A 25,977-nucleotide genomic window follows, 5' to 3' on the forward strand; every position below is an offset into this window, starting at 1 on the left:
AACGTCCAACCAGAATACAAATTGGTAAGTGCCACTTCAGTCAGCGGGAACAGCTCCTCGTGGCTCGAAGTCCTGCTTGAAAGCCTGCCTCGATAAATGACCCCTGCTAGGTGCACTTGATCGGTAGGTCCGACTGGCACAAACAAGCAAGCAATCCTCTATCTGGATCCGGAAAGCCTACTGGCAGCACCTGCCTAGGCCCTAGTGTCTACTAAAAGGTTGGAGTATACGTGGTCGCAGCAGTTACACTATTGGCCAATTGGTTACTGGACCCCTCAATATTCCTTTGGGACACTGACTCCAATAATAACTTTTGTGGCCACATCGGTTACATGTACGGGAAGCCTTGAGAACTTCTCATTCCTTAGCTGTCAATTGTTTTCTGCCTTTCTGATCAGCTGTCAAAGCATCAGGCTGAATGTTATAGGTACGATCAACGAAGCGCTCCTCTTGGTCAAGCACCATGGGGACCAATTCCTCCCAGGTCAATGCATTCACCCTACCACTGGTGATCAAGGATCAATAGAAGGCCCCATAGTGAGAGGATAACAGGGACAGTAAAGTAATGGCCATGTCCTCTGATGAAATCTGCTTCCCCGATTGGAGGATCTCCTACTGAAGTTCCTGTAACTTGTTGATGTGGTCCCGCATCGTCGATGTACACTTCTTGGGATCCAACAACCGCATTTGGACCTCTAGTGAAACCCTCTTCATGGGAGAGGTTCGATTATACATGGACGCCAAATGCTCCCATTTACTTTTGGTCATTGTCACGTGCTTCACGTGATTAATCACCTAAGGAGTATAGTTAAGAAATATAAATGATCTTACCCCCAACTTATCCTCTTGTGTGAGAACCCCGAACACCTCATTTGAGTTGTTCTGTGCCATTTTTGCCAGATAAACTCAGAAATACAGCAAACTGAACAAGTAAAATCCCTTCCTGGGATGTAGATGTACAAATAAAATTTGCAAAGAAAGATATGCCCACAGTGACAAATACTGTCAAAGGCTCAAAATGCACCACAATGCTCTGCTCAATGCCCAAAAATCTGCAAATAGAATCTGCAAAAGGTGGCAAAAGTCTGCAATTTGACTCGTACTGAGTCCAAAACTGTCTGCAAAGTTCCAAAACGCCCTTTTACCTGCAAAATTGCAACCCAAATGCAAAAGCCCCAATTTCTTGTGGGAAATTGCATACAAAAGAGGGCAAATGGTCTGAAAGTTCCAAATGTTGCACAAATTGCACTCTGCCTGCAAAAGCCCCAGATTTCACTGCAAAATTGCAGTGTGATTGCAAAAGCCCCAAATTTTGGACAACCTGCAACCCAAATGCAAGGTCTGTCCACAAATACGGAATGCCCCAAATTCTTGCAAGATCTTAGCCAAAGAATGGTTGTCTGCAAACAATGCCTGCCAAAAAACAAATTTGCAAGAGTACCTGCAAGGATAGAGCTTGCACAGAAGGTACACGCTCTGCACTGTACGGACCTGCAACCTATACGGAAGGTACACGCTCTGCACTGTACGGACCTGCAACCTGTGCGGAAGGTACACGCTCTGCACTGTACAGACCTGCAACCTGTACGGAGTACAAACAACCAGCGCAGTCAGGTACGGAATGGTGACACACAGTATGGAGGCCTGTGTACTGATGCCTGCGTACATATGTACGGTACTGATGTACGGACGCCTGATGAGCTAATCAATGGAATGGACGACGTACGCGATGTACAATTCGCACATGCGAAATGCAGATGGTACGATACTCGTACTATTGTACGGTAGTCGTACAATGAAGGTACGGCACAGGTGCGACAGTACGGAATGGCAGCACATGTACGGACGGGCAAGAGGTGTACGACGAGTGTACGGGCTGTACGGAATCAGTGGTACTGATTGTATGGATGACGAGCTGCTGACGACGAGCAGGAAGAGCAGGGAGCTTGCGGGCAAGGAAGCTAGGAGCAAGGTGTAGGTCCGGGAAGCAATGTCTGCTCTGATACCAAATGTTAGAAATGAGAGAGTGAGAGAGCAGGAAGCAAGAGAGCTGAACGTAATGCTTGCAATAGAAGAAGTGACTAATACAAGGAGTGGGATGGGTTTTGTCGAAGTGACAAAACCTTATCCTTCACTAACCGTAGTTAGTGGACTAACTGTGGTTAGGGGAAAAAACCTCTAAATGAGGAAAAAGTGTCCCTAACCTACTTCTTACATTACATTGGTCACTGCTGAATTATAATAATAATTCTAACATGATGATTTTCTCTCTTGAGCTTGGGCCAGAGGTATTTGGTGTTTTTTTTAATGGTTTTCACATAGAAGTTGTAACTATCCCTGGTTCATGGTGATTATTGGTCTCTGCTTTTGCATGTGGTAGATGAAGAGTGAATGCTTGTAACGCTTCCCAATGAAGATCTTCTTGAGTGCATCCATCATATGGAATTTTGTGAAGAAGATGATCTCAACTGAGTAGGTGTTTGTATTATCCGAGTATGAGGACCGGTCTTTGAGTGCTTAGTTGTGTGCTTTTGCCTTCTCATATTTTCACCAGCCACCGGCAATTGGATGGGCTCAATTACAGCATCCCGCGGGTGATGGAGTCTGTGTTACAGTCATACAACCTGGCAGATTTCATCTTGATAGGTGTTGCCCGACCAAATCCCCTGGCGAAGGACCTTAGAATCCTGGAGCAAAAGGAGGCCAAGACCTTGTCTCAGCTCTGGGACCATGTTAATGACAATGGCACCAACTACTCCTTGTGGAGTTTCATGGTTCAAAATATCTTAGTTGGCAGAAATATTTGGGATTATGTCAATGGAGATGAAGAAAGACCAGATACAACGCCTATACCTGTCACTCCTACAGCTGGAGGCAGGGGTAGAGGTACAAATACAGTACAGGTAATTGGAGCAGCCGCTCCAGGAGCTCCCACAGCAGAGCAGAAAAGATGGGACTCTAGAGATGCACAAGCTCTTTTTGTCAAGAGGTTCATTATACCTCATACTCGGTCATGCAAGACATCTATGGAAGCTTGGGTAATACTGGAGAGTATGGTTGCAGCAAGAAACGATGTAAGAGTTCCCTTTCTGAAGCGAGAATTTTCCCGTATACATGGAGGAGGGAGATTCCATGAATTCTCACCTCACGAAGCTTCAGGATCTCAGGGAACAATTGCTGAACATTGATGACGTCATTCCGGATTCAGAGATGATCTCCACCACTCTGAGCTCTCTTCCCGAGTCCTATCTCGGTTTCCACACCTCGCTGAATTTGTCATTGAGGGGGAGCAGCAATCCTCTCTCCTTTCATGAGTTGGTAGGACTTCTATTGCAGGAGGAACAAACACGCAAAAATATGGCAACCCGGGCTGGTGAGCATGCTATGCTCTCTAAGTTCAAGCCCAAGGGTAAAGGGCAGCATAAGCCACATGCCCATCAGCCCACATATCAGCATAAAGCTGATTTTGGACAGCCTTCTTATAAGGCACATGGTGATACAAACAAGCAGAAAAAGAAGAGCATCTGTCATTACTGCAAGAAGCCAGGTCATTATATTGGAGAGTGCAAGAAGCGCATAGCCAGAGAAAAGAAAAGGGATTCCGGTATAGCTATATCAGATGCATCAGGTCCACATTGCCATGATGGAGGAGATGTTGCAGCCAACTTGGTTGAAGAGCACTATGCCTTTTTGACTTGCACTTCAGATTTTTCAGTGGGTAGTTCAGATAGTACAGCCACTAATGATGATGACCCATATGCTTTTTTGACTTGCAGTTACGATCCTTTCAAGGATGAATGCTCTTTGAGTGTTGATGAGACACTACATACTTGGTATTTTGATAGTGGTGCTTCAAAGCACATCACTTCCAAGAAAAATCTGTTTGTAACTTTGCATTCTTCACCAAGAAGAAGGTAACTTGTGCAAATAATTCTTCTCATTCAGTGTGTGGAGTGGGAGACATTTTTCTCACTTCCACTGATGGCACATATTTCAGAATATCAGATGTACTCTATGTGCCAGGTATAAAGAAGAATTTGCTTTCAGTGTCCTCACTCAATAGAGGAGGATTTCAGGTTGTTTTTGATGATGACAAGTGTGCAGTCACAGACAAAGAAAATGAATATGCTTTGAGGTTGTCTGGCACTTTGTATCGGGGTCTTTCTCAGCTTGATTTATATGAAAAAAGATCCCATCTTGCATTATCAGTTAGCACTCCCACTGCTGCAATGCACAATGTGGAGTTATGGCATGCTAGGTATGGGCACATGAGCTGTGGCAGCTTAATGACACTTCAGAGGCATGATATGGTTGATGCATTACCTCCTTTGGAATCGCCTCCTCCTAATGCATGTGAAGGTTGCATTCTTGGCAAAATGCATAGGCTTTTCTTCAAAAAGGATGGTGTAGTGAAAGCTACAAGAAAATTGCAGCTTATTCACAGTGATGTCTGCGGTCCCATGAGGAGACTTGCTTTTGGGGGTTATCTCTATTTTGTTACATTCATAGATGACTTTACCAACTACACTTGGGTTTATGGTCTCAAGGCAAAATCAGAAGCGTTTATGCATTTCAAACACTTTGTGGCTATGGTTGAAAATGAGACAGGACTCAAGGTACAGACACTTCACACAGATCGAGGGGGGGAGTACAGGTCTCATGAATTTGAGACATTTCTGAAAGAAAAAGGCCTTATGCATCAGCTTACAGTGAGGCTTACACCTCAACAGAATGGCAAAGCTGAGTGGAAGAATCGCACCACCATGGAAATGGATAGATGCATGCTCACAAGTAAGAAGTTGCCTCACAGGTTTTGGCTGGAAGGCCTCATGTGTGCCAACTATATTTTAAATCGGGCTCCTACAAAGGCTTTGAAAACAATCACTCCCTATGAGGCATGACATGGGAGAAAGCCTTCAGTGGACCACTTCAGAGTTTTTGGTTGTGTTGCATATGCCCACGTGCCTGTGGAGTTCAGACACAAGTTGTCAGATAAGGCACTAAAATGCATTTTTGTGGGATATAGTTTACAAAGCAAAGGCTATCGTTTCTACAATCCTGCTACACGCAAGATTTTTGTCTGTAGAGATGTCATATTCTCTGAAAATTCTGCACATACAAATGCTGAATTTCAGATTCCAGCCTTTTCAGATGATGTGTTTGAGGGGATGCTTCCTATAGCATTTGGTTCCCCCGCTGAAAATCAGAATTTACAGCAACCTCCGCCAGCTCCACAAGTACAGATTCAGCCCCCAGCTGAATTGGCACAACCTCAGGGTGTGAATGAACTTGTTAGGCAAGAAATTCAAGAGATACACGCAGCCAAAACAGTCCCGCATTGGCTGCTTCAGACTCTCAGGGAGAGTAGGCTGGAAGCTCCATTGCCTGGCAGAACTCGTAGTGCAGTAAGGCGTATGGAGGGAGCTCATTCAGTTGAATCAGCTTATGCAGGTACTCTTCTTGATGAGGAGGAGCCTGAGACATTTGAAGAAGCAAAAGATAATGTGCATTGGATGAATGCCATGGACGATGAGTTGCAATCCATTAATAAAAATCAGACTTGGGATGTTGTGGATTGGCCACCAGGAAAAAATGCCATAGGTACACGGTGGGTTTTCAAAGTTAAAAGAAAGCCAGATGGGTCCGTTGATCGGTACAAGGCAAGGCTGGTTGCAAAAGGATATGCTCAGAAAAAGGGCATAGATTATGAGGATACTTTTGCTCCTACATCCAGGATGACAACCATCAGGTCAGTTATAGCCATGGCTGCAAATTTTGAATGGAATGTTCATCAGTTGGACATTAAAACAGCTTTCCTTAATGGAGACTTGTTGGAAGAGGTTTATGTCAAACAACCTCCGGGCTTTCAAATTTCAGAAAATGCACTACAGGTATGTAAGCTGAATAAAGCTTTGTATGGGCTGAAACAAGCCCCACGTGCATGGTATGCCAAAATTGATGCCTTTCTGACCAGCAAGGGGTTGCACAATAGTCCAACTGAGAGCACCCTCTACATCAAGAAGGATGGGGGGGATATTCTGGTCATCATTCTTTATGTAGATGACATGTTGCTCTTTTAAGGCCCAATTGAAAGCTACATTTGATATGTCAGACTTGGGCTTGTTACATTTCTTTTTGGGGATCGAGTTTATTCAAGAGAAACGTGGCATTGTTATGTCTCAGTCCAAGTATGTTCAAAAGCTCTTGGACAGATTCAACATGCATGATTGCAAGCCTATGTCCACTCCCATGGAGCCGGGGCTGAAGCTTACAATGCATGATGCGGGTGAATCAATTGATGTCACACTCTATAGTCAGGGTGTTGGATGTCTCATTTATCTCTGCAATACACGACCTGATATTTATTATAATCACACATAAAACAGCCAAACCCACTCAGAGATGCCACATGAGATGACGACGACACATGAATCACTCATGACCATATGAACACATGGCAAAGAACAACAATGATAAATATATGTCATTTACAACCAACACCGTAACATACATGATACTATGCTCTGGAGTGCCTGTGCACCCACACTGCATTTCATCACGTCCCAAAAGTCCTTGCAAAAACATTTTTTTAGTATCTTTAAATACAAAGCCAACCTTGTTACATGTGATGCCAGTCACATTGGCAAAACCAAACACCCCATACGTATACAAATATGTGCATAGTGCCTAACCTCATGTAACTCTGGAGTGTGAAAAAATATTTACAATTTTCCTCCCATCATTTTACCCCAACCCAATGGCTGCAAACATTCATGTTTGACAGCCAGAAGCAAACAGTAACTGCATAGCAGCAGCTATATCTTCAACTGGCATCTCCATAAACATATTCTCTTTCATCACAGGTGGTCCACATGTTGAGACTTGCCTAATTCTCACTACATACTTCTTCAATCTAAAACAATTGGCTCTGTTGCTGTGCATCCTCCCATCTAAATCACATAACTGATAAGATCCATTTGCATACTTTTGAACTACCTGGAAAGGTCCTTCCCACTTAGTCACAAACTTTGTTTTGAAATAATTATCCAACCTGCTGCTATATCTAAGCACGAGGTCACCTTCTCTTATTTTCTTGTCTCTATACTTCATATTAGCTCTCATTTGGTTCTTCTCGTGAGTTTGGATGTAATGTTCGATGTTATTTTCTCCACGACTAGCACCACATAGATGGCGGGTTTTTCTCAAGCATTAATAGAAGGTTCTTGTCTTTGGGAAAAAGAACCCATCCTAACATTGGAAGTTGAGCATCTCAGAAAATGCTGAGCCGAGTCCTGACTTGGTGATGCTTGAGCTTTAATAGATATGGGAGGAGTGTGCACGATCCCGTTCTTCTCCCTCTTCTCCATCTTGGCCTCCCAAGGGGGTGAGTCTCATGTTTTCGATCTTCTTCGGCCAGTGAGCCTCGGGTTGTAGGCTTCCTTTGCTCCTTGTTCTATTTATTCGGATGTGCTTTTCCTTGGCTTCCAAGGCATCCCAATCCATTTTTCTCAATGCGGTCCCGGTCTTCTCTCATTTCCTATAGTTGTACCTTTTGGGCGAAGAGGTTTTTGGATAATTGTGGCTGGTCTACATCATGGCCTGTGTCATTGCTACCATGCCTGATGGAATCACTTTTGTCTCCCTGGCCGTGCTGGTGGTGGTGGTGTATTTGGCAAGGCTCCAGTTGGTATTCACTTGGTATGGAAGTCATGTCATCCTCCATGTTGGGGTCAGAAAGTGTCCTTGCTCACGTGCAGTAATAAACCATCACTGATCTGTAACTCAACTTATTCTCTCTTTGGCCCATTATCTATCTATGAATGCGGAAGCATGTATTGAATTGAGGGTAGACACCTAAACAATGTGCTCCCCCCCCCTTCCCATATAGAGAGTATTTATTGTTTGTTCACTATTTGCAAATAAGCTGAATACAATGCCCGATGGCTAAGAAAACAACACTATAGATGAACTTCTTGTAGGTGGGATGGAGAGAGGCTGTTTGCTCCTCTTCTCCCTCCCCCTATCTATTGCTCAGGGCCTAGTGGTCCGTCCTGGAACGGCTAAGGCTGCGCGCTGCTGAAACTGCACTAAAGTTGCAAAGGTTGACGGTCTTATAGGCTTTTATGTCAAACTCCTTCCACAGATTGTGTCTGTAAATCTACAGACTGGATGAGTCTATTAAATAAGTGTACTTCTTGAAAAAGAAATGTAAGAATCTTGGATATTTCAAGAATTTGTTGCTATATTTGAAAAAAAACAAATGTGTCAAGGTTCTTGGGCCAAGTGAACGGGGAGAGTACAAGCTAGCGTTCTGAAAGAGAGAAACTTAGTGAACATCATACTATTTTTCGTATCCCAAAAATTAAACGCATGAACTATATTTATATCTAGAGGAACATGCCCAAACTAGTTTCAATCTCACGATAGTCACTCATAATGTTGAAAACTATGAACTCCATCACGCATAGTAGGGATTAGCTCTATGACATCCCCATTGACGTCATCAGTGCCCAACAGTATACGAAGGTCTTCATACTAAGTTTCTGTTGGCCCTCCGGAGGTGAAGAGCAGACATAGCCATGACGAAGGGTAGAACTGAAGGAGAAGGCTAATCACAAAGTAGTCCATATGCTCTTCCTTCAACCTACCTTGCTTGTGAAGACTGTACAATTTCATTTTAGTCCCTCCCAAACGAGCATCCAAGCAAAAGATTGCTTAGACCAACTAGTTAAAAGGGCAATGCACCACTTAAGATAGAGCATGAACTATACACTCAAAGAGGAAACCGAGAGTACAATGAAAGCAAGTAGCATACCTAACTATTTGCGAGCTTAAGCATGTTTTGAAGATGTTGATTTTTAGGTGGCTCAAGTGTAATTAGTGCTAGGGCGCTAACTATTAGGAGTTAATGAAGATTAAAGAAACAAGTGGCTTAAAAAGCTAGACTGGGGCCTATTCCATGATTAAGCTTAGAGTAGAAGGGTAAAAATAAGCAAAAAGCTAAAGTAGCTTTATAGATTCATTTATTTGAAAAGTGATCTATGATAGACCTTAAATTAACCTTGGGTAGAAGGGTCAGAGTGTTGCTTCATTTCTAACTGAACACACCTTCTTTTATGGTAAGGAAGGAATGCTCTTCTAAAAAGACAAGCTAGAAAGGTTCAACTTATCTCAAAATTGCCTTCTAGTCTCTAGCACACCATTTTCCTTACTTCTCCAATGTAGCCACCCCTAGGAGAACACCCACTAGCATAGCAACCTCCAAACCAATGTAAGCACACTCTTGTCAACAACACTACCTATCCAATTGCCATCAAAGTTGTTGATGCTATTCATATTGATTTCAATAGTATTGTTGGTTCCTCTCATGCAAGGAAGAGGGCTAGGCAAGAGGGTGCTGCTTATCCTACATTCTCACCATCACCATCACCCACTACCATGCCTACTTTGAGAAAGAAGCAGGGGATTTTATCAAGTACATTCTCCACATAGCCTTGGCAGAAAGGAGGCAACGTGTGGCCGTAGTCACAAGAAGTGTTTTGTCTGTTCGTCGTTTTGACACGTTTTGTCTTTTTGGATGAAATGGATAGGTTTCGAATTGACACTATATATATACAAGGATAGGGGCAAATAAGATATGTTATGTTCAAATTTAGAGTGAACAAAGAGAAATATAAGTCAAGGCACGTACAAAGGTTGAAAACACAGACACATTCTTTTAACTTATTTAAATTCAAGCATTCGATCTCCTTTCTCAAGTTCGGATACGTTTTGAAATGATACCGAATATATACAAGGATACGGGCAAATAAGATATGTTATATTCAAGTTTAGAGTTTTGAACAAAGAGGAATATAAGTTTAGAGTGAGCAAAGGTATTTTATATTCAAGTTTAGAGTGAACAAAGAGAGATACAAATCAAGACACCTAAAAAGGAAATTCAAAAGACAAACACATTCCCCAAATTTATTTAAATTCAAGCTTTCAATCTCCTTTCTCAAGTTTCAACTTTAGACCATTTAATATTTATGGAGTCAAACCCTAAAAGGATATGGATTCTACATGTATTTTGATTTGGGCGAGACCATTTTGTCATGTTTCGAAATTGTTTCGTCTGTTTCGTTGTTTCGAGGTTTCAACATGATGAAATGTGAGGGAAAGAGGGGAGTGGAACAGTAGTAGACCGTCGACACTAGGGAGTGTGGGTGTGTAAGAATGTGTTGAGCCACACCACAAACTCAAAGGTTTTATTAGGATTAGGTATTCACCCTATGACTGTCTTAAGACAGTCATAGGGGTCGTAACATTTTAAAGGGTGGCAATGTGCCTTTACCCCAACAACCTCCCACCTAAAGGCCAATGTGCCTAAAGGGGAGAGAAGAATAAAAATTACAGCAATATACAGTCACTGTATACAAGACCATAAAAATAAGAATGGTCTCAACCTAATCCCATGATGCGGCGACAATGTGCAAACCGCTCTGTAGGCAAGCTCTTAGTGAGCAAATCTGCAGGATTATCATCAGTATGCACCTTCACAAGCTCAAGTCGCTTGTCTTCCAGTACCTCCCTGATGAAATGGTATTTCACATCTATGTGCTTGGTCTTCTGATGAAAGACCGGATTCTTTGCCAACATGATAGCACTCTGACTATCACAATGCAAAACTGGCATATCTCCTGTAATGCCCAAATCTCCCACCAGTCGAGTAAGCCATATTGCTTCCTTGCAAGCCTCAGTGGCTGCAATATATTCAGCTTCAGTGGTTGACAGTGCAATGCATTTCTGCAACCGAGACACCCATGATATAGGACCTCCTGCAAATGTGAAAATATAACCGGTAGTAGACTTCCGGTTATCTGCATTCCCTGCATAGTCTGAATCTGTAAAACCATGCACCAATGCATCCTGCCTACCATAGCATATGCACAAGTCTTTGGTACCCTTGAGATACCTCAAGACGCCTTTCACTGCTTCCCAGTGCCGCTTGCCTGGATTTGCCATATACCTGCTGATGACTCCCACCGCAAAAGCAATATCCGGACGAGTGGCAACCATGGCATAGATCAAAGAACCAACTGCAGATGCATACAGAACCTTGGCCATCTCAGCCTTATCATCATCTGATCTGGGGCTGTCCTTACTGCTGAGTTTTAATTGTGGAGGCAATGGGGTACTAATAGACTTCCCCCCCTCCATTTTAAACCTCTGCAGTACCTTGCCAATGTACTCTTCCTGTGACAAAAACAAAAGTCCCTTAGACCTGTCAGGAGTAATCCGAATACCTAGTATGTGATTTGCATCACCCAAGTCTTTCATGTCAAAAGACTTATGTAGTTGCTTCTTCAAAGCAATAATCTCCTGCTGAGATTTGCTGGCAATCAGCATGTCATCCACATATAGAATGAGTAGCATCAAACTGCCATCCTTTGCCCGTTTGGTGTACAAGCAGTGATCGGTCTCACACCTATGATACCCTTGGGACTGCATGAAGGCATCAAACTTCTTGTACCATTCTCTTGGCGCCTGCTTGAGTCCATACAAGCTCCTCTTGAGCTTACACACAAGCTGCTCTTTCCCTTTAACAGCATATCCCTCTGGCTGACTCATGTAGATCTCATCATGGAGATCTCCGTGAAGAAAAGCAGTCTTCACATCCATCTGACATAAATCCATGTCCTCATGAGCAACAAGAGCTGACACGGCTCTCAAAGTAGTCATCTTGACTTACAGGGGAAAAGATCTCATCAAAGTCAATGCCCTTCTCCTGCTTAAATCCCTTGGCAACCAATCTGGCCTTATATCTCGGTAAAGCATTTGAATCTACTTTGACTTTGTAAACCCACTTGCATGGCAAAACCTTTCTGCCTGCAGGTAGCTGCACCAAGTCCCATGTATCATTATGAAGTAAGGAGTCCATTTCTGACTGCATGGCTTTCTCCCACTTCTTTTTCTCTGCTCTTCCCATAGCTTCCCTGAAGCTGGAAGGCTCACCACAATCTGTCAGCATAATAAAATCAGCCACATTGTTGGCTCCTGGAACAAACCTGTCAGGAGGCCGTTGTACACGGTTGCTCCTCCGAACAAAGTGATCCGTATTAGGCTGCTGTCCAGCCTGTTCGTCAAGCATGACGGGTGGCTGTACCACCATATTTGGCTGTCCTACAGCGCCATTTGCTGGCATATCCAGTGGTGCATCATTGGCAAAATTGTCTGGCTGATTTTCAGCCTGTATACCCTCTTGAACAGGGTTATTTACAGCAGCCTGCTGCTGCATATTAATAGGCATTCTTTGCTGTCCGACATCATCATAAACAACCCTCCTGTATTCCACAGGTTGCACGGGTTCTTTGTGTACACTATCCTCTTTAAAGATGACGTCATTGCTGCGTATAATCTTCCGTTTGACAGGATCCCATAACCTTTACCCCATTTCACCTTCGTCACCGTAACCCATGAAGATGCATCTGAAAGACTTTGGCTCCAGTTTGGTGTGCAGTTCTTTGCGTACATGAGCAAAGCACTCGCAGCCAAACACACGTAAGTGCTTGTATGAAGGTGGCTTGCCAGACCACACCTCCTCTGGCACTTTCAGCTCCAAAGCCTTGTTCGGCGACCTGTTAATTAGGTGAACTGCTGTTTGCACGGCTTCTGCCCAAAAGCCATGGGGCAATGCAGCATAAGACAACATACATCGAACTTTCTCCTGAATAGTTCGATTCATCCGCTCACTCACACCATTTTGAGGTGGATTATGAGGGGCTGTGAGTTCCTGTTTAATGCCCTTAGCTTCGCATAACTGTACAAAAGCATGTGACACATACTCACCCCCATTATCGGATCTGAGGCATTTCAGCCTGCAACCTGTCCGATTCTCAACCTGAGCGACAAACTTCTTGAAAGCATCTAAGGCATCGCTCTTATGCTTCAAGAAATAGACCCACACTTTGCGTGTGGCATCATCAATAAAAGTAATGAAATACTTTGCACCCCCTAGTGATAGCTGTGGCATCTCACACAAATCAGTGTGCACTAGATCAAGCGGTGCTCTATTCTGGGGAGTTCTCCTTTTATGAGGAGTCATAGAATGCTTTCCAAAAATGCAATGATCACAAGTAGGCAAATCTGAAAATGAAAGAGACGGCAGATAACCCAAACGTGACAGTTCTTGCATTCCTATAATGGACATGTGTCTCAACCGGCTATGCCACAATGAAACCTTCGGCAGCTCGGTTATGGCGACAACATGATTACCTACACTGGAAACATAAAGAGGGTACAAGGTATCACTCTTATAACCCTCAGCTACTACAACCTGGCCATCAGTAATCACCCATTTGGAATCCCCAAATGTGGTGTGGTAACCACTGTCATCCAACAAGCCAGTGCTAATCAGATTTTTCTTGATTTGCGGCACATGGCGAACACCATCAAGCATAAATATGCGTCCGTCAGGGAATACTATTTGTACACTGTCAATCCCTGCAATCTGACATGCATAGTTGTTCCCAAGGTGAACAACTCCATGAGTACCTGTGTAGGAAGTAAACCACTCCCTATGAGGCGTAACATGAAAAGAAGCACCTGAATCCAAGAGCGAGGTGTGCATGTCATGGCCATCAACAACCAATGTATGTGCAATTACAGCAGAAGAACATAATACATCATGTCTGTCACTGTCACTGTCCTCTGCTGCAACATTCACTACATCAGTGTCATCTCCCTTGGCCTTGCCTTTGCCTTTGCTTTCAGTGCCTGCATCCTTTGCCTCTGCCTTCTTGGCCTTCTGATCCCGTATAAACTTGAAGCACTTAGACTTCACGTGTCCCTTTTTGCCACAGTAAAAGCATTCAATATCTTTCTTACCACGGGATTGACTACGGGATTTGGACTTGCTAGCAGATCTCCCCTTCTGCTGAGTCCTACCTCTATCTTGTACCTGCAAAGCATTGGAAGACTTGCTGCCCATATTGTTCTTCCTGCTCATCTCCTCCATAAGGAGAGAGCTCTCCACATCAGCATACATAAGAGTGACATTTGAATTTGACAGGGTGGTCTTGAAAGTGTCCCAACTCTCAGGGAGGGTACACAACAAGAAAGTAGCCTTGAACTCCTCATCAAGGTTCAATCCCTGTGCGATAAGCTGTGTAAAGATGGCATTGAACTCACTCAAGTGTGAGGTCATAGCTGTACCTTCCTTCATGCGAAGGTCAGCGAGCTTTTTCAACCAATAAACCTTACTGGCTGAACTCTTTTGGGCATACAACTCTTCTAGCCTCTGCCATAGGCCATAAGAGGTCTTTTCTGCCTGAACATTGAAAACCAATGAATCAGTGAGAGTGAGCATGATTGACGCCCTTGCGGACAAATCAAGCTCCTCCCGCTCATCATTTGCCATTCCGGATGGCTGGACACCCTTCAACCTTATGGGCTTAGAAATCTTCTTTAGTAGAAGTACATTCAAACACTGTTCTGCCCATAATGCATAATTGTGTGCCCCTTCCAATTTCTTAATGTTCAGCATAGAGGATTCACTTCCCCCTGATGCCATATCAGACAAGGAAAGTGCTTGACTCCCTGTAAGTCAAAAAATGACTTTAAAAAAATTCTGATTTCTCAGAAAACCTGCTCTATCAAGAGCCAGGAGCACTCACAATAGTGCTGTTTTTTACTGTCAAAAAACCTGCAGCAAAACAGAAAATTTTCCCTCCAGTCACTGTACCTTCTGACACACTGTACCGTGCTCAAATAGGCATAAAACAGTAACTACAGAATGCTGCAGCTGTTCCACAAGTGCTTTACAAGTGCATCATCATCTGACGAAACATAAAACACTGATGTCCTGATCACTTCTCCCACCTCAGATGAGGTATTGCACTGATTAAACATGCATCAATTACCTGGCATACACTATACTGACCACTGAAAAATGCTCCAAACACCTCAGCCTGTCACAAACCTGCAACAAAGCACGGGACAAATCCCAATAGATCACCCTTATGTCAAGGGGATAAAAGACATCTGAAGTCTCTACACAGTGACCAAAGTGCTCTCAAGCACAATCTGGGCAAAAGCCCCTTGATCAATACCTGTACCAAGTGATAAACACCCTCAACAATGAGGTAGCATACAAAATTCAGCGCTCTCCTGGCACTTTCACCTGACAATGTAATGCATAAACTGCCTGTGTGCACAGTAGCAACACAGATCCCAACGTACAAACACCGAAAAGAAAGTCTTTTGAGCACTGTCAACGATGGACAGTTAGGGACCGAGTAAACTCAATGCGCCCTGGCCAAGCGTGGCTCAACTGAGATTTTCTAAGTGTTATACACAAAAATGTGATCTGCAAGAAATGTCACTGAGTACACTGCGGAAACAAGACCAATGTGGGCACCCTGGCTCCACACTGCCTCAAGGCATACACTGCATACACTTCCTGGCAAAAGCCCTTTGTAATAGTCACCCGAAAACTGAGATTTGCACTCAGTGGAAGTATAAAAGCCCTCTGCAAATCAAGGCATCTGACCTTCCCGAAAAATAACTGTGCCACCACCACACACTGTGGCACTAGTCACCTCAAGCACGAGGGACACGAGTGTACTTGCTGTACCTCAAACACAGTTTTAAAACTGAAAAATTCTGAGAATGCATCAAGAAAAAACCTCGTTGTACTTCTGTACCTGCGTGTACTTGCAAGTACCACGCAAAAGAGCAGAGTGCTCTCACTTTTTTCTTCTTCCCCAAACAAAGTCTGTTTGTACCTGCGCAGGGTACCTGATTTCTCTTCCGAGGATGCTGCTGGGCAACCACCGTACGGTTGCTGTTGCAGCCGTCGCTGTCTGATTGCGGGCTGTGGCGGGACTGGTTGGCGGGCGTGCGGCTGGTGGCGGGACTGGTTGGCGGGCGTGCGGCTGGTGGCCCTGCAGCCGACTGGTTGCTTGGCTGGTCGCGCTGATCGCGACCGGCTGGTAGGCTGCTGGTAGCAGCTAGCAGCAGCTAGCTGCTGCTGCAGCTATGGCTGGTCGCGCACCTGCTGCGCGCGGCTGCTACTGCTTAGAGTAGCGATTGCGAGCTGAAAGCAGCTCGACTTGCTTGCTGTTGCCGCTCTGAAGCACACGTGCGTGCTCGCTGCTGAAGGGGAACTGCGTTGCCTGTTGACAGAGGGCACGAGGCCCGAGGGGAGAGGAAGGGGTAGACCAGGGTGAGAGAGGGAGGGTGGCTCTGATACCACTTGTGAGGGAAAGAGGGGAGTGGAACAGTAGTAGACCATCGACACTAGGGAGTGTGGGTGTGTAAGAATGTGTTGAGCCAGACCACAAACTCAAAGGTTTTATTAGGATTAGGTATTCACCCTATGACTGTCTTAAGACAGTCATAGGGGTCGTAACATTTTAAAGGGTGGCAATGTGCCTTTACCCCAACATGAAATGGGTTTTCATTTGACTGTTTGTGGGGCAGATATTGAAATTGGGAGGATTGTGTTTGAATGCAATTTTTCTTTCAAAAAAAGGGTGATCACGGCAGCTGTGGGACCTACATATGCATGGACAGGGGTGATCTATGGTGCAATATGGACATTTGTCCTTGAGGATGAGAGACATGATTAATAGAGCTCTTGATTCTGTCAAGGAGGGATGGAGGAAATTTGGCTGTAGCATTTCTTTTGATGGATGGAGTGATGTTAGGAGGGGCATTATTAATATCTTTGGTATCCTCGTGCCTTGGTACCTATTTCCTAAAAGCTGTTGATACAGTTGATACAGATAGAGGAGTTGCTAGCACTACAATTGAAGTCATCTGTTCCTCATCTGAGAGGGTATATTGAGATAGGGCCTGAGCATTTAATCCAGATTGTTAAAGACAAAGTCTTGGGAGTTAGGGTCTTAGAAGTTCTATCAAGAGCCGTAAGTTTGTATGTCCTTTGTGTGAAAGAAATTATAGAGGTATCCTAGGATTTTGGCAACCAATTTGCCGGATGCAGCCTTATTTGTGGGCTATGGGGATATCTTGTGTGGTTACTTGTTATTGACGATGATGGTATATTGAAATCTATGAAATTCTGTGTTCACGAGGTTACACTAATCTGCACACCTCTGACAAGTTGTGTCTAGAAGGATAGTTAGGGAAGTTAGTACGACCCCTAAGTCTAAGTGGGCGAAGAGTCCCAAGTGGACTAGCCCTCATTTAGTATGTAACCATTGGGTATGGACATAGCAATGTGTGCGTTGCAACTTTGCTGGTAGCTCACCATTTTGCCTGCTGGGGAGTGCAATCTCCTCTTGTTTTGTTGTCTTGATGCTTCTTGCTACTAAGGGTGTTACACTGGACTTGTGATTGGGGTGGCATTTGTTCTTCTTGGTCATGTATTGAATCCTCTTCGGAGCTATCGCTCTGGACCACAAATGCCTGTGGTCGCCGTGGTTGAGAGGATGTAGATGGCTGCGAACTCTAGAGGGGGTCTCGTGGTTGAGGCGGTGGGCTCTTTGTGCGCATCCTCTTTAGTGGCGGCATCTTTTCTGAACCTGCATCCATATGCATGTGGTGTACCATTGATCATTAGATTGGTTGGCATGCATGTATGACCTTTTTGAGTGTGTGTGAGAGATCTTATTTTTATACAATTAATGAAATGAAATGAAAGTGTGTGGCACAATTAATCATGCAATCATCTATGTGTCTAAGCGAAAGCGTGTGAGTGCATGTGACCTAGTAGCTAGGTAGAGACTAACTATATGCTTTTTTTTGTTGTTGGGATTTTCATAGGGTAGCTAGAACTCAGACATCACTTCTGAGCCCTAGGTTAAAATCGATTGATGCTACCTATATGTATGAAGACGTACATATGCAAGTGAGTGCTCGTGATACAATCTAATCCTAACTAAGGAAGACTTGGTTTCCCAAATATTCGTTTTTGTCGGGGATGGCTTGCGTGTTGATGTAGTAGCGCTTCAGTCGGCTCCCGTTTATTGTTGTGTTGAATTGGACTCCATCCAGTGTTTCTAGCAGCATAGCTCCGATGGGATTCATCTTCCTTACTGGGTAGGGTCCTTGACCTAGATACTGCATCTAATTCCGAGTTGAGTCCTTCTCTTCATCATTGGAAGGAAAATAGAAAGAGTACTGACCTTGTTGGGGGAGTGTGGACTTGGAGAGTTTAATATAATAATTTTCAGCCTGCTTTGAGGCAGCATCTTATGTGAGACCTCTTTTGTTCATGAGACCTCTTTTGTTCATGTTCCTTCTCTTCATATTTGTGAATTAGTCCTGGTTTTATTGCTTTTGCTTTTATGCATATATGTGGTGTTTTGATGCGGCATCTTATATGAGATCTCTTTAGTTCATGTTCTCTCTCTTCATATTTGTGAATTAGTTGCTGGTAATTATTGCTTTTGCTTTTGTGCACATATGTGTGGTGAGTGTTGGGCCGCCAACTCCTTCACTGATCTCAAAGATAAGGAAGTCAAGGTCACCCTTTTGTCTGTAGTCCTCCCATTATGAAGTTATAGTATTCATCTTGCACACTCTCCTTGTAAGGTGTGGAGGCAGAAGGAGGTGTAGGAAACATGGAGAGATTGGGAGTTGTCTGATGAAGATGAATTCAATCTTGGTGATAGAAGCCCTTTTCTCGTGGCTGATCAACTTCTGGTAAAATTTCCCTGTTTTTCTGGCTGAGAGAAGCTCTTATACCTTCTCTGAAGGAGCTTGTATGATACAGATATGTGATCCTTCCAAGTGTTTGGAGAAGACAATGCATGTGAGATGTTTTTTGGATGGATTTGATATTGTAGAGGATATGCCTTGTGTTTTCTCGTGGCTGATCAACTTCTGGTAAAATTTCCCTGTTTTTCTGGCTGAGAGAAGCTCTTATACCTTCTCTGAAGGAGCTTGTATGATACAGATATGTGATCCTTCCAAGTGTTTGGAGAAGACAATGCATGTGAGATGTTTTTTGGATGGATTTGATATGGTAGAGGATATGCCTTGTGTTTTTGATGCAATCTTGTGAGATTCATCCATAAAAACCTGGATTCCTTAGTTTTTTAATTCCCTGTTTGAGTGGCCTTTCTTTTGAGAATTCTCCCACCCATATCGGACAACTAGTGCTGGGGATTTTGGATCCCTTTTGCACCATGCCTTCACGATCCTTATGTTCCTTTAAGCTCAACTTAGTCTCCAACTGTGGGTTGAGTTCAATGTACCCCGTAACCTTGATGGTCTCTCTTAGACCTGTGACTTTCTTGAATTGTGATAGTGATTCTTTGAGTTCTCCTGACCTTTTTTACCATCTCTACCTATGTCTCTGGTTCTAATTGAGTTTTGCACGATGCTGAGTTTTTGTAAAAGCAAGGTAACCGTTTTAAGCTGTTTTTCTTGCATTTCTACTAGTTTTGCAGCTCTTAATTCATCTCCTTTAAGGGTCTTCTACCTGCCCCTTACCCTTCATGAATTCTTCTTTTTGTCATCTTCATCTCGTCATTGTCTTCTTGCATACCAAAGTGACAAGCTACCATGGAGTCTTCAATCAGTGCTGGGATGTTTTCTCAAATTGGAGAACTGATGGCAGAATATAATACATAGAACTTTCTCTCATAATTCTGTTTGAATTCAACAATAATTAAGATTCTACTTAAGTGTAATCTGCTTTTATGTGGCCCTAATGGTTAGATGTCAAAAGTACTCCCTAATATGCTATTCTCTTCTTTTTTCTGATCATGCCTCTTATGTTGACCTTGAAGTTGAGTTTTTTTGTATTTTCTGTTCCTGCTTTGTTGTTGATCTTAGCAATTACTGATGGGTTTTTCTTGTTCGTAGTGCAAAAGAGAGGGGTGGCTTCAAAAAATCAAGGATGAAGAGGGAGAGGGATGCAATGTCTATGGGTCTTTGGAGGTGAACAAGGTAGCAGGGAACTTCCACTTTGCCCCTGGAAAAAGTTTCCAGCAGTCAAATATGCACGTCCATGATCTTCTTGCATTTCAAAAAGACAGTTTCAATGTGAGTATCCTCCCGTGCTTTCATGGAGCAAATACAGATAGTCTTTAGGACTTTAGCAGTTTCCTTAAAGATCACTGCAAGCATTGAAATTTAACAGTTGAGCAAAAAACAAACTAGACTTGAACTACATTAGTAATTTTTTTTGATGTGGAATCCTTTCTCAAAGTTGTTTGAACCTATAAAAGGAAACAGAGAATTTGAAAACGAAAATCAAGGAAAAGTACAAAATCAAGATTCTCTATCTTCGTGTAGCATTTGGCCTCGAGAATACTACATTCGGATGAGTAAAAGACGCTTTCCCCCCCCTCTATACTCATGGTAGATCAAGAAGACTGTCATCATGCTTTGTTTGATTTGCATCAACAATTACTCAATATCTTCCAAAGTTTTCTTTTCAGGAAATTGTGTATGGATTGAGGCAGACTTGGCAATGCTATTGAATAGGATAGTGCTTCAACAATTTTTTTTGCTGATGAGTGAGGATGGGAAATCCTTTTGCTTTCTAAGTGTCTGCCTTGTATCTCTTATGTAGTGGACATTCATTTGTCATAGCCCATCTGTGACAAAGGGGTAGTTTTAAAGTTGCGAATTTCATCTTGTTAAAGCTCTGTATATTTGGCATTTAATATGGGCTATCATATATCTGCAGCATGACATGCTAGTCTAGTCCAGTGCTGGTATCCTAGTCAACACTAAACCTTCAAAAGAAAGAAAATACATTATCAATGTCCATGAAGCTCCAAGCTTGTCTACAGGACAGGGTTGCAGCCACCCCAGAAATAACTATGGTAATGCTTCAAGTTCTTCCAGTTCACACATCTTGAAGTGTATTTACAACATGGCACATGGCTCTCCTTTCAGCTCTACACTGTCACATTTACAACTTTTTGTACAGATGCCGGGACTTTTGAAGTTAGGCATGCAAGTAAGAGCTGGATATTAAGGCCACTTGGGGCAAAGGTTGACCAGGCATACTACTGGCTGCTTCAGAAGTGTGCGGAGTTGTTCGGGGTGGAAGTCTCCTTCATGATGAAGTGGGCATGGAAGATTGGCATTGAGCCGGTGTCCACCCTCGTACGCCGACGTATAGACATAGACTACTCACCCTCCAAACCCCCGGCAAAATCACATAAGGCAGTCTTTCTAGAACATGCACCCACTCACAGGAGCCTTATTTTCTGCATCCCCGTTCGCAGGAGCTGGACCTTAGTGAGTTGGAACGTGCACATGTTCCATGATTGTGCTCGTAGTCAACTGCAGTACCTGATCCTTCGGCAGGGGCTGCAAAGGGCAGTGGTAGGGCGGACAATGGATATTCTTTTGATTCAAGAGCATACGTTCTCAGCATCAGACATTAGGTGGTGACACCTTCTCCCGAGGGGAGGCCTGGAAGGGTGGTTCCCCGTAGTAGGACGGAGTGGATGGGTCTGCATCTCGGTCTCACAGACAGTGGCTCAAGAGGTTTTTGATAAGGGCGAGCTTATCCCAGGACGGGCAGTTTGGATGGGAGAGTCCAGGATTGGGATCCTAACCGTGTATGTCCCAACGTGCAGTTAACACTGTCCGGTCTTTTGGAGGAGGCTGATAGAGTGTCTTCTGGATGTAGATTTTTGGATTGTCGGAGGGGACTTCAACGACCTGGAGTTTGGGAGGACAAGCAAGGTGGTGCGTCCTTCTCTTAGATGCCAACAACAGAGCGAAGCACATGGGAGCACTTCATTTTCATGATCAGTGTTGGCAGAGACCCGTGGCGAGAGCTAGAGTTCAACAGGATACCTGGCAGCCTCCTCTTCTCTTTTGGACAGAGGAGACATGATGGATTGCTTGACAGGTTAGACCGCTTCTACGTTGGGGACTGGGCACTGCACAAAGGCGGCTCTACTCGGATTCTGTACGATGTCAGACCACTCTTCATCAGTACTCCACTTAGAGCAGCCCCGCCGAAGTCTTCCCCAAAAGGGGGTCCTCATCCTAGAGGACCTCTTGCAGGATGTAACCGGCCTTTGACGGTCAAAGGGCAAGGTATCTTACTCTACTTTCTCACAACACCAAAATACAACCACCATGTTCCATTGCTATTGTCCAAACACAATACTTAGAGCATATACTTAGAGCATATAACACAATACAATACTTAGTGCAAAACAAGGGAGGCTAGAATGCCCCTACTCAATAAGCATACACAGTGACACCTGTTGGCCCCAACACTTGGCGCCCCTTGCGGTATTTATTTATTCACTGGTTAGTTCAATTACAAGGGACTCCCTTCCTGAACTTACCCGCAGGTGCAACCCAGTACAATGCCAACCCGTGGTTGTGCAAGTGACCAACTCCCAGTGCTATCCTCTTGGTTCCCTTTAGTAGCCAAGCATATCACAAGCGGAATAACCCAAAATCATGCCAAGCAATGCATCCACACAAATCAAAGCCATCACTGAGTCCAAGGCTTGCCATTGCTTCTCTAGGAAGAGAGTATCACAACCAGTGCCCCAATCCTCTTTCGGGCCAATGGCAGGGCATCCAACCTTCCAAAACTCAGCAAGAGTAGCAGTCGCTCAAAGCAGAAGAAGACAAGAATTCGGCCAGCAAATGGAGACTTTTTCAGCTCGAAACAGCCTCGAAAGATGGTCGACCAGCAGATAGCAGACTTTGGCAAGAGGGAGCTGTCCTTGACGGCCTTCCAACACTAGAAAAGGTTACAAGAGAAGTCATCCAGCAATCAGTAGCAAATCCGCCATGAATTCGTCCACCAAAGTGAGGATTCCTGCTCACAACAACCTCAGAATTCAGTACGCATAGCACCAGACAGGAGCCAGGAGAGAGGTGTCCAAGAATATGGCCTTAGGAAATGAAAAGGAAGCATTCTATCGCGAAGAATGTCGAGAAAAATCTTCAGAAAAGGCCCAGCATGGAGACGCCCAGGCCCAGGGAGCATGCCAGCAGCAAGAAACACCAACGGGAGAAGATTTGTCGCAGAGAAATCTTCAAAAACGTCTTCAGCCAGCAAAGGGAGAGCTGCAAAAATCCATTACACTCTCCAAAAGACTCCTATGGTAGGGATGAAGACCCATAACAACAGGGTAGGATAGGGTAGAGCTCCAGGACCTTCCAGCTGCATCTAGATGGGACACACTGGCGCCACAAGTCAAGCAAAGAGCCCAAGCATGCACACACTCAGGACACATGGCAAATTGGATGTGGGAATTTAATGCCCCTAGGGGGTCACTTTTACAAATATCAAGTACACTGAAGCTTTTTCATTATGGAGAAAATCGCCGAAGCGGATACAATTGGGACTGATTCCCCTTTCATTTTTACATCGATTTTACTCCCATAAGTCAAAATGAGCTTCTTATCATGCGTATCAATGATAGCATGAACACGGTACATCCAAGGCATCCCCAGCAAAACATCACACTCAGGTAAAGGCATCACATAAAAATTCTCATAATCCACATAACCCTGAATGTGAATCCGTAGCTTCCTTGTGATAGGAGTGACAGGGGGTACTGAGCTCCGGATTAGCCATATTTGCCTCACAAAGAGGGCCAATCTCCTCTGGTCAAAGACCCAACTGTGCTGCAAGTTCAGAGTTATGAAATTTGCTCTGGCCCCTGAGTCAAAGAAGTACAAACAATGCTGATCCCGTAGCTTGCCCCATGCTCTGCACATCTCTGTCTTCTTCTCATCATGCTCACCCCCAACGATATCAAGAATGTGGCCAGCACTTGGCTTGGGTTTCTTGCCCCTGGGGTCCTCTCTGGTGCCCTGATTAAACTCAGCCCGAGTTGCTGCAGGTTCTTTTCTCTTCTTGTTAGGACAGCCTGCTGCCCTGTGACCAGTCTCTTTGGAAACACTTTCCTTCAGCAAACAATTTATTCCTCTCTTCAGAGGTGAGGGAAGATGGCTGCTGTTTTCTTCTCTGGCCTGCCACAAACTTTGATTTGAAAGGTACTTTTCCAGCTTGCTGTGGTTTCTTGTGCTCCGCTTTAAAGTTGCTTTTAAAGCCTGAGACTCTGCCCTGCATGAGTGAGTAAGCTGTGTTTGCATTCTCTATCAACTGTGACATGCTGGTAATGTGCCTTTGTGCAATAGTCCCTCAACTCTTTAGGAAGACCACAACAATACTTTTCGACCTGCTCAAAAAAGGGGACTGTTTTGTAGGAGCTCACAAGAAGATTTGCATCCCAAAATTGTAGTCTTCTAGGTTCTTGCATTCCCTAGCATTAAAATTATGCCATTGAGTCATGACATCCACTTCAAATGTAGTGGTAAGCCAAGCCATGTGGCTGAGAATACCTGTTTGAAATCAACCCATGTAGCAGGTGTCTGCCTCTGAAGAAGAAGATTAGACCACCACTGCATCACATTACCTTTGAGGAATGTGGCTGCCTTCCTGATTTTTGAGGACTCTGTGAAATAGCCTCCAGCATAAGCCAGGTCAAATTGCTGCAAAAAGGTAAGAGCCTTCATCCTATCTGCATGTCCATTGAAGGTCTCAAATTTCACTGCTGCCCCTCCCTCCTTGTAATCCTTCATCTTAAGCTTGGGTTCTAAACGATCATAGCCAGGGGGCTGCAAATAAGGAGGCTGCTGTCCTTGGGGTACTTCTGGAGCTTGAATAGCACTCGCCACAACAAGATTTGGTGGCAAAGGTGGTACTGCTTGATTGTGTGACACCATAGGACTGCCTCCCTGCATTCCAGGCTGTATCCCCATAGGATTTAGGGCTGGCTGTGTGGTCATGGCCTGAAATATAGATCCTCCACCAAAGTGAGTTGGCTGAACCACATGCTGTTGTTGGCCTTGCTGCCCTTGCTGCTTATTTTGAGCATTGCTGCCATACTCATTCCCGTTTGGTCCTTGCCTTGGTGGCATTGCAAGTTGCTGTACCACAGGTGTCTGTGGCTCTAGTAGTGGCTGTCCCACATGCATTTGTGGATCCTGTATGGGCTGTGCTTGTGCCCTCGGCAATAGAGCTGGATTATGTACTAGCAGGGTTATATACTTATGGAGCTGGCTGCCCAAAAAGTGGTGGTACTTGGCTTCCCTGAGGAGCATGCTGCCCCAATACATCAACCTGAGTATTCTGCCCTTCATGGGCTGCATCTTGCACTCTTATTCCAAGGTGTGCTCCCCTTGACTGCTGCTCTGACTCAGACTTTGAGTCCGCATCATAACCAAGTCTTATATGCTCCATATTAAAGGCGATGGGTGGATGTACCAAGGAAAATCAGTAGATACTCTTTCTCTGCCCAAGCTGCCCAAGGACTCCTCTGGATGATTTGATGAGAATCCCGGCAATGGAATTACTGTAACCGGCCTTGGACTATCAAAGGGCAGTGTATCTTACCCTACTTTCTCACAACACCAAAATACAACCACCATATTTATTTATTCATTGGTTAGTTCAATTACAAGGGACTCCCTTCCTGAACTCATCCGCAGGTCAAATCCAATACAATGCCAACCCGTGGCCGTGCAAGTGACCAAGTCCCAGTGCTATGCTCTTGGTTCCCTTAAGTAGCCAAGCATATCACAAGCAGAATAACCCAACATCATGCCAAGCAATGCATCCACACAAATCAAAGCCATCATTGAGTCCAAGGCTTGCCACTGCTTCCCCAGGAAGAGAGTATCACAACCAGTGCCCCAATCCTCTTCCGGGCCAATGGCAAGGCATCCAACCTTCGAAAACTTAACAACAGTAGCAGTCACACAAAGCAAAAGAAGACAATAATTCGGCCAGCAAATGGAGCTCGTTTCAGCTTGGAACAGCCTTAAATGATGGTTGACCAGCAGATAGCAGACTCTGGCAAGAGGGAGCTATCCTTGACTGCCTTCCAACACTAGAAAAGGTTACAAGAGAAGTTGTCCAGCATTCAGCAGAAAATCCGCCATGAATTCGTCCACCAAAGTGAGGATTAGAATTCAGTGCACATAGTACCAGATAGGAGCCAGGAGAGAGGCGTCCAAGAATAT

General features: G+C 44.3%; 1 protein-coding gene across 3 annotated transcripts in view; it reads left to right on the forward strand.

Moving 5' to 3' along the window:
• Positions 1 to 25,977, forward strand: part of LOC147884568 (uncharacterized) — a 128,428-nt gene that overhangs the window by 93,678 nt on the left and 8,773 nt on the right. For 2 of the 3 annotated variants that reach the window (XR_015543549.1, XM_087397388.1), the window contains exon 7: positions 19,816 to 19,995. Coding sequence is in view for 2 of the 3 variants with exons in the window: in XM_087397388.1 (XP_087253514.1) it covers positions 19,816 to 19,995 (180 nt within the window). In the remaining variant the exon portion in view is untranslated. The remainder of the gene's footprint in view (positions 1 to 19,815; positions 19,996 to 25,977) is intronic. The other variant, XM_087397390.1, reaches the window with a different exon arrangement.

This window comes from Dipteris shenzhenensis, chromosome 26, assembly GCF_047967505.1.
Source record: "Dipteris shenzhenensis isolate YYH24624 ecotype China chromosome 26, Dip_SZ_1.0, whole genome shotgun sequence".
NCBI lineage: Eukaryota > Viridiplantae > Streptophyta > Polypodiopsida > Gleicheniales > Dipteridaceae > Dipteris > Dipteris shenzhenensis.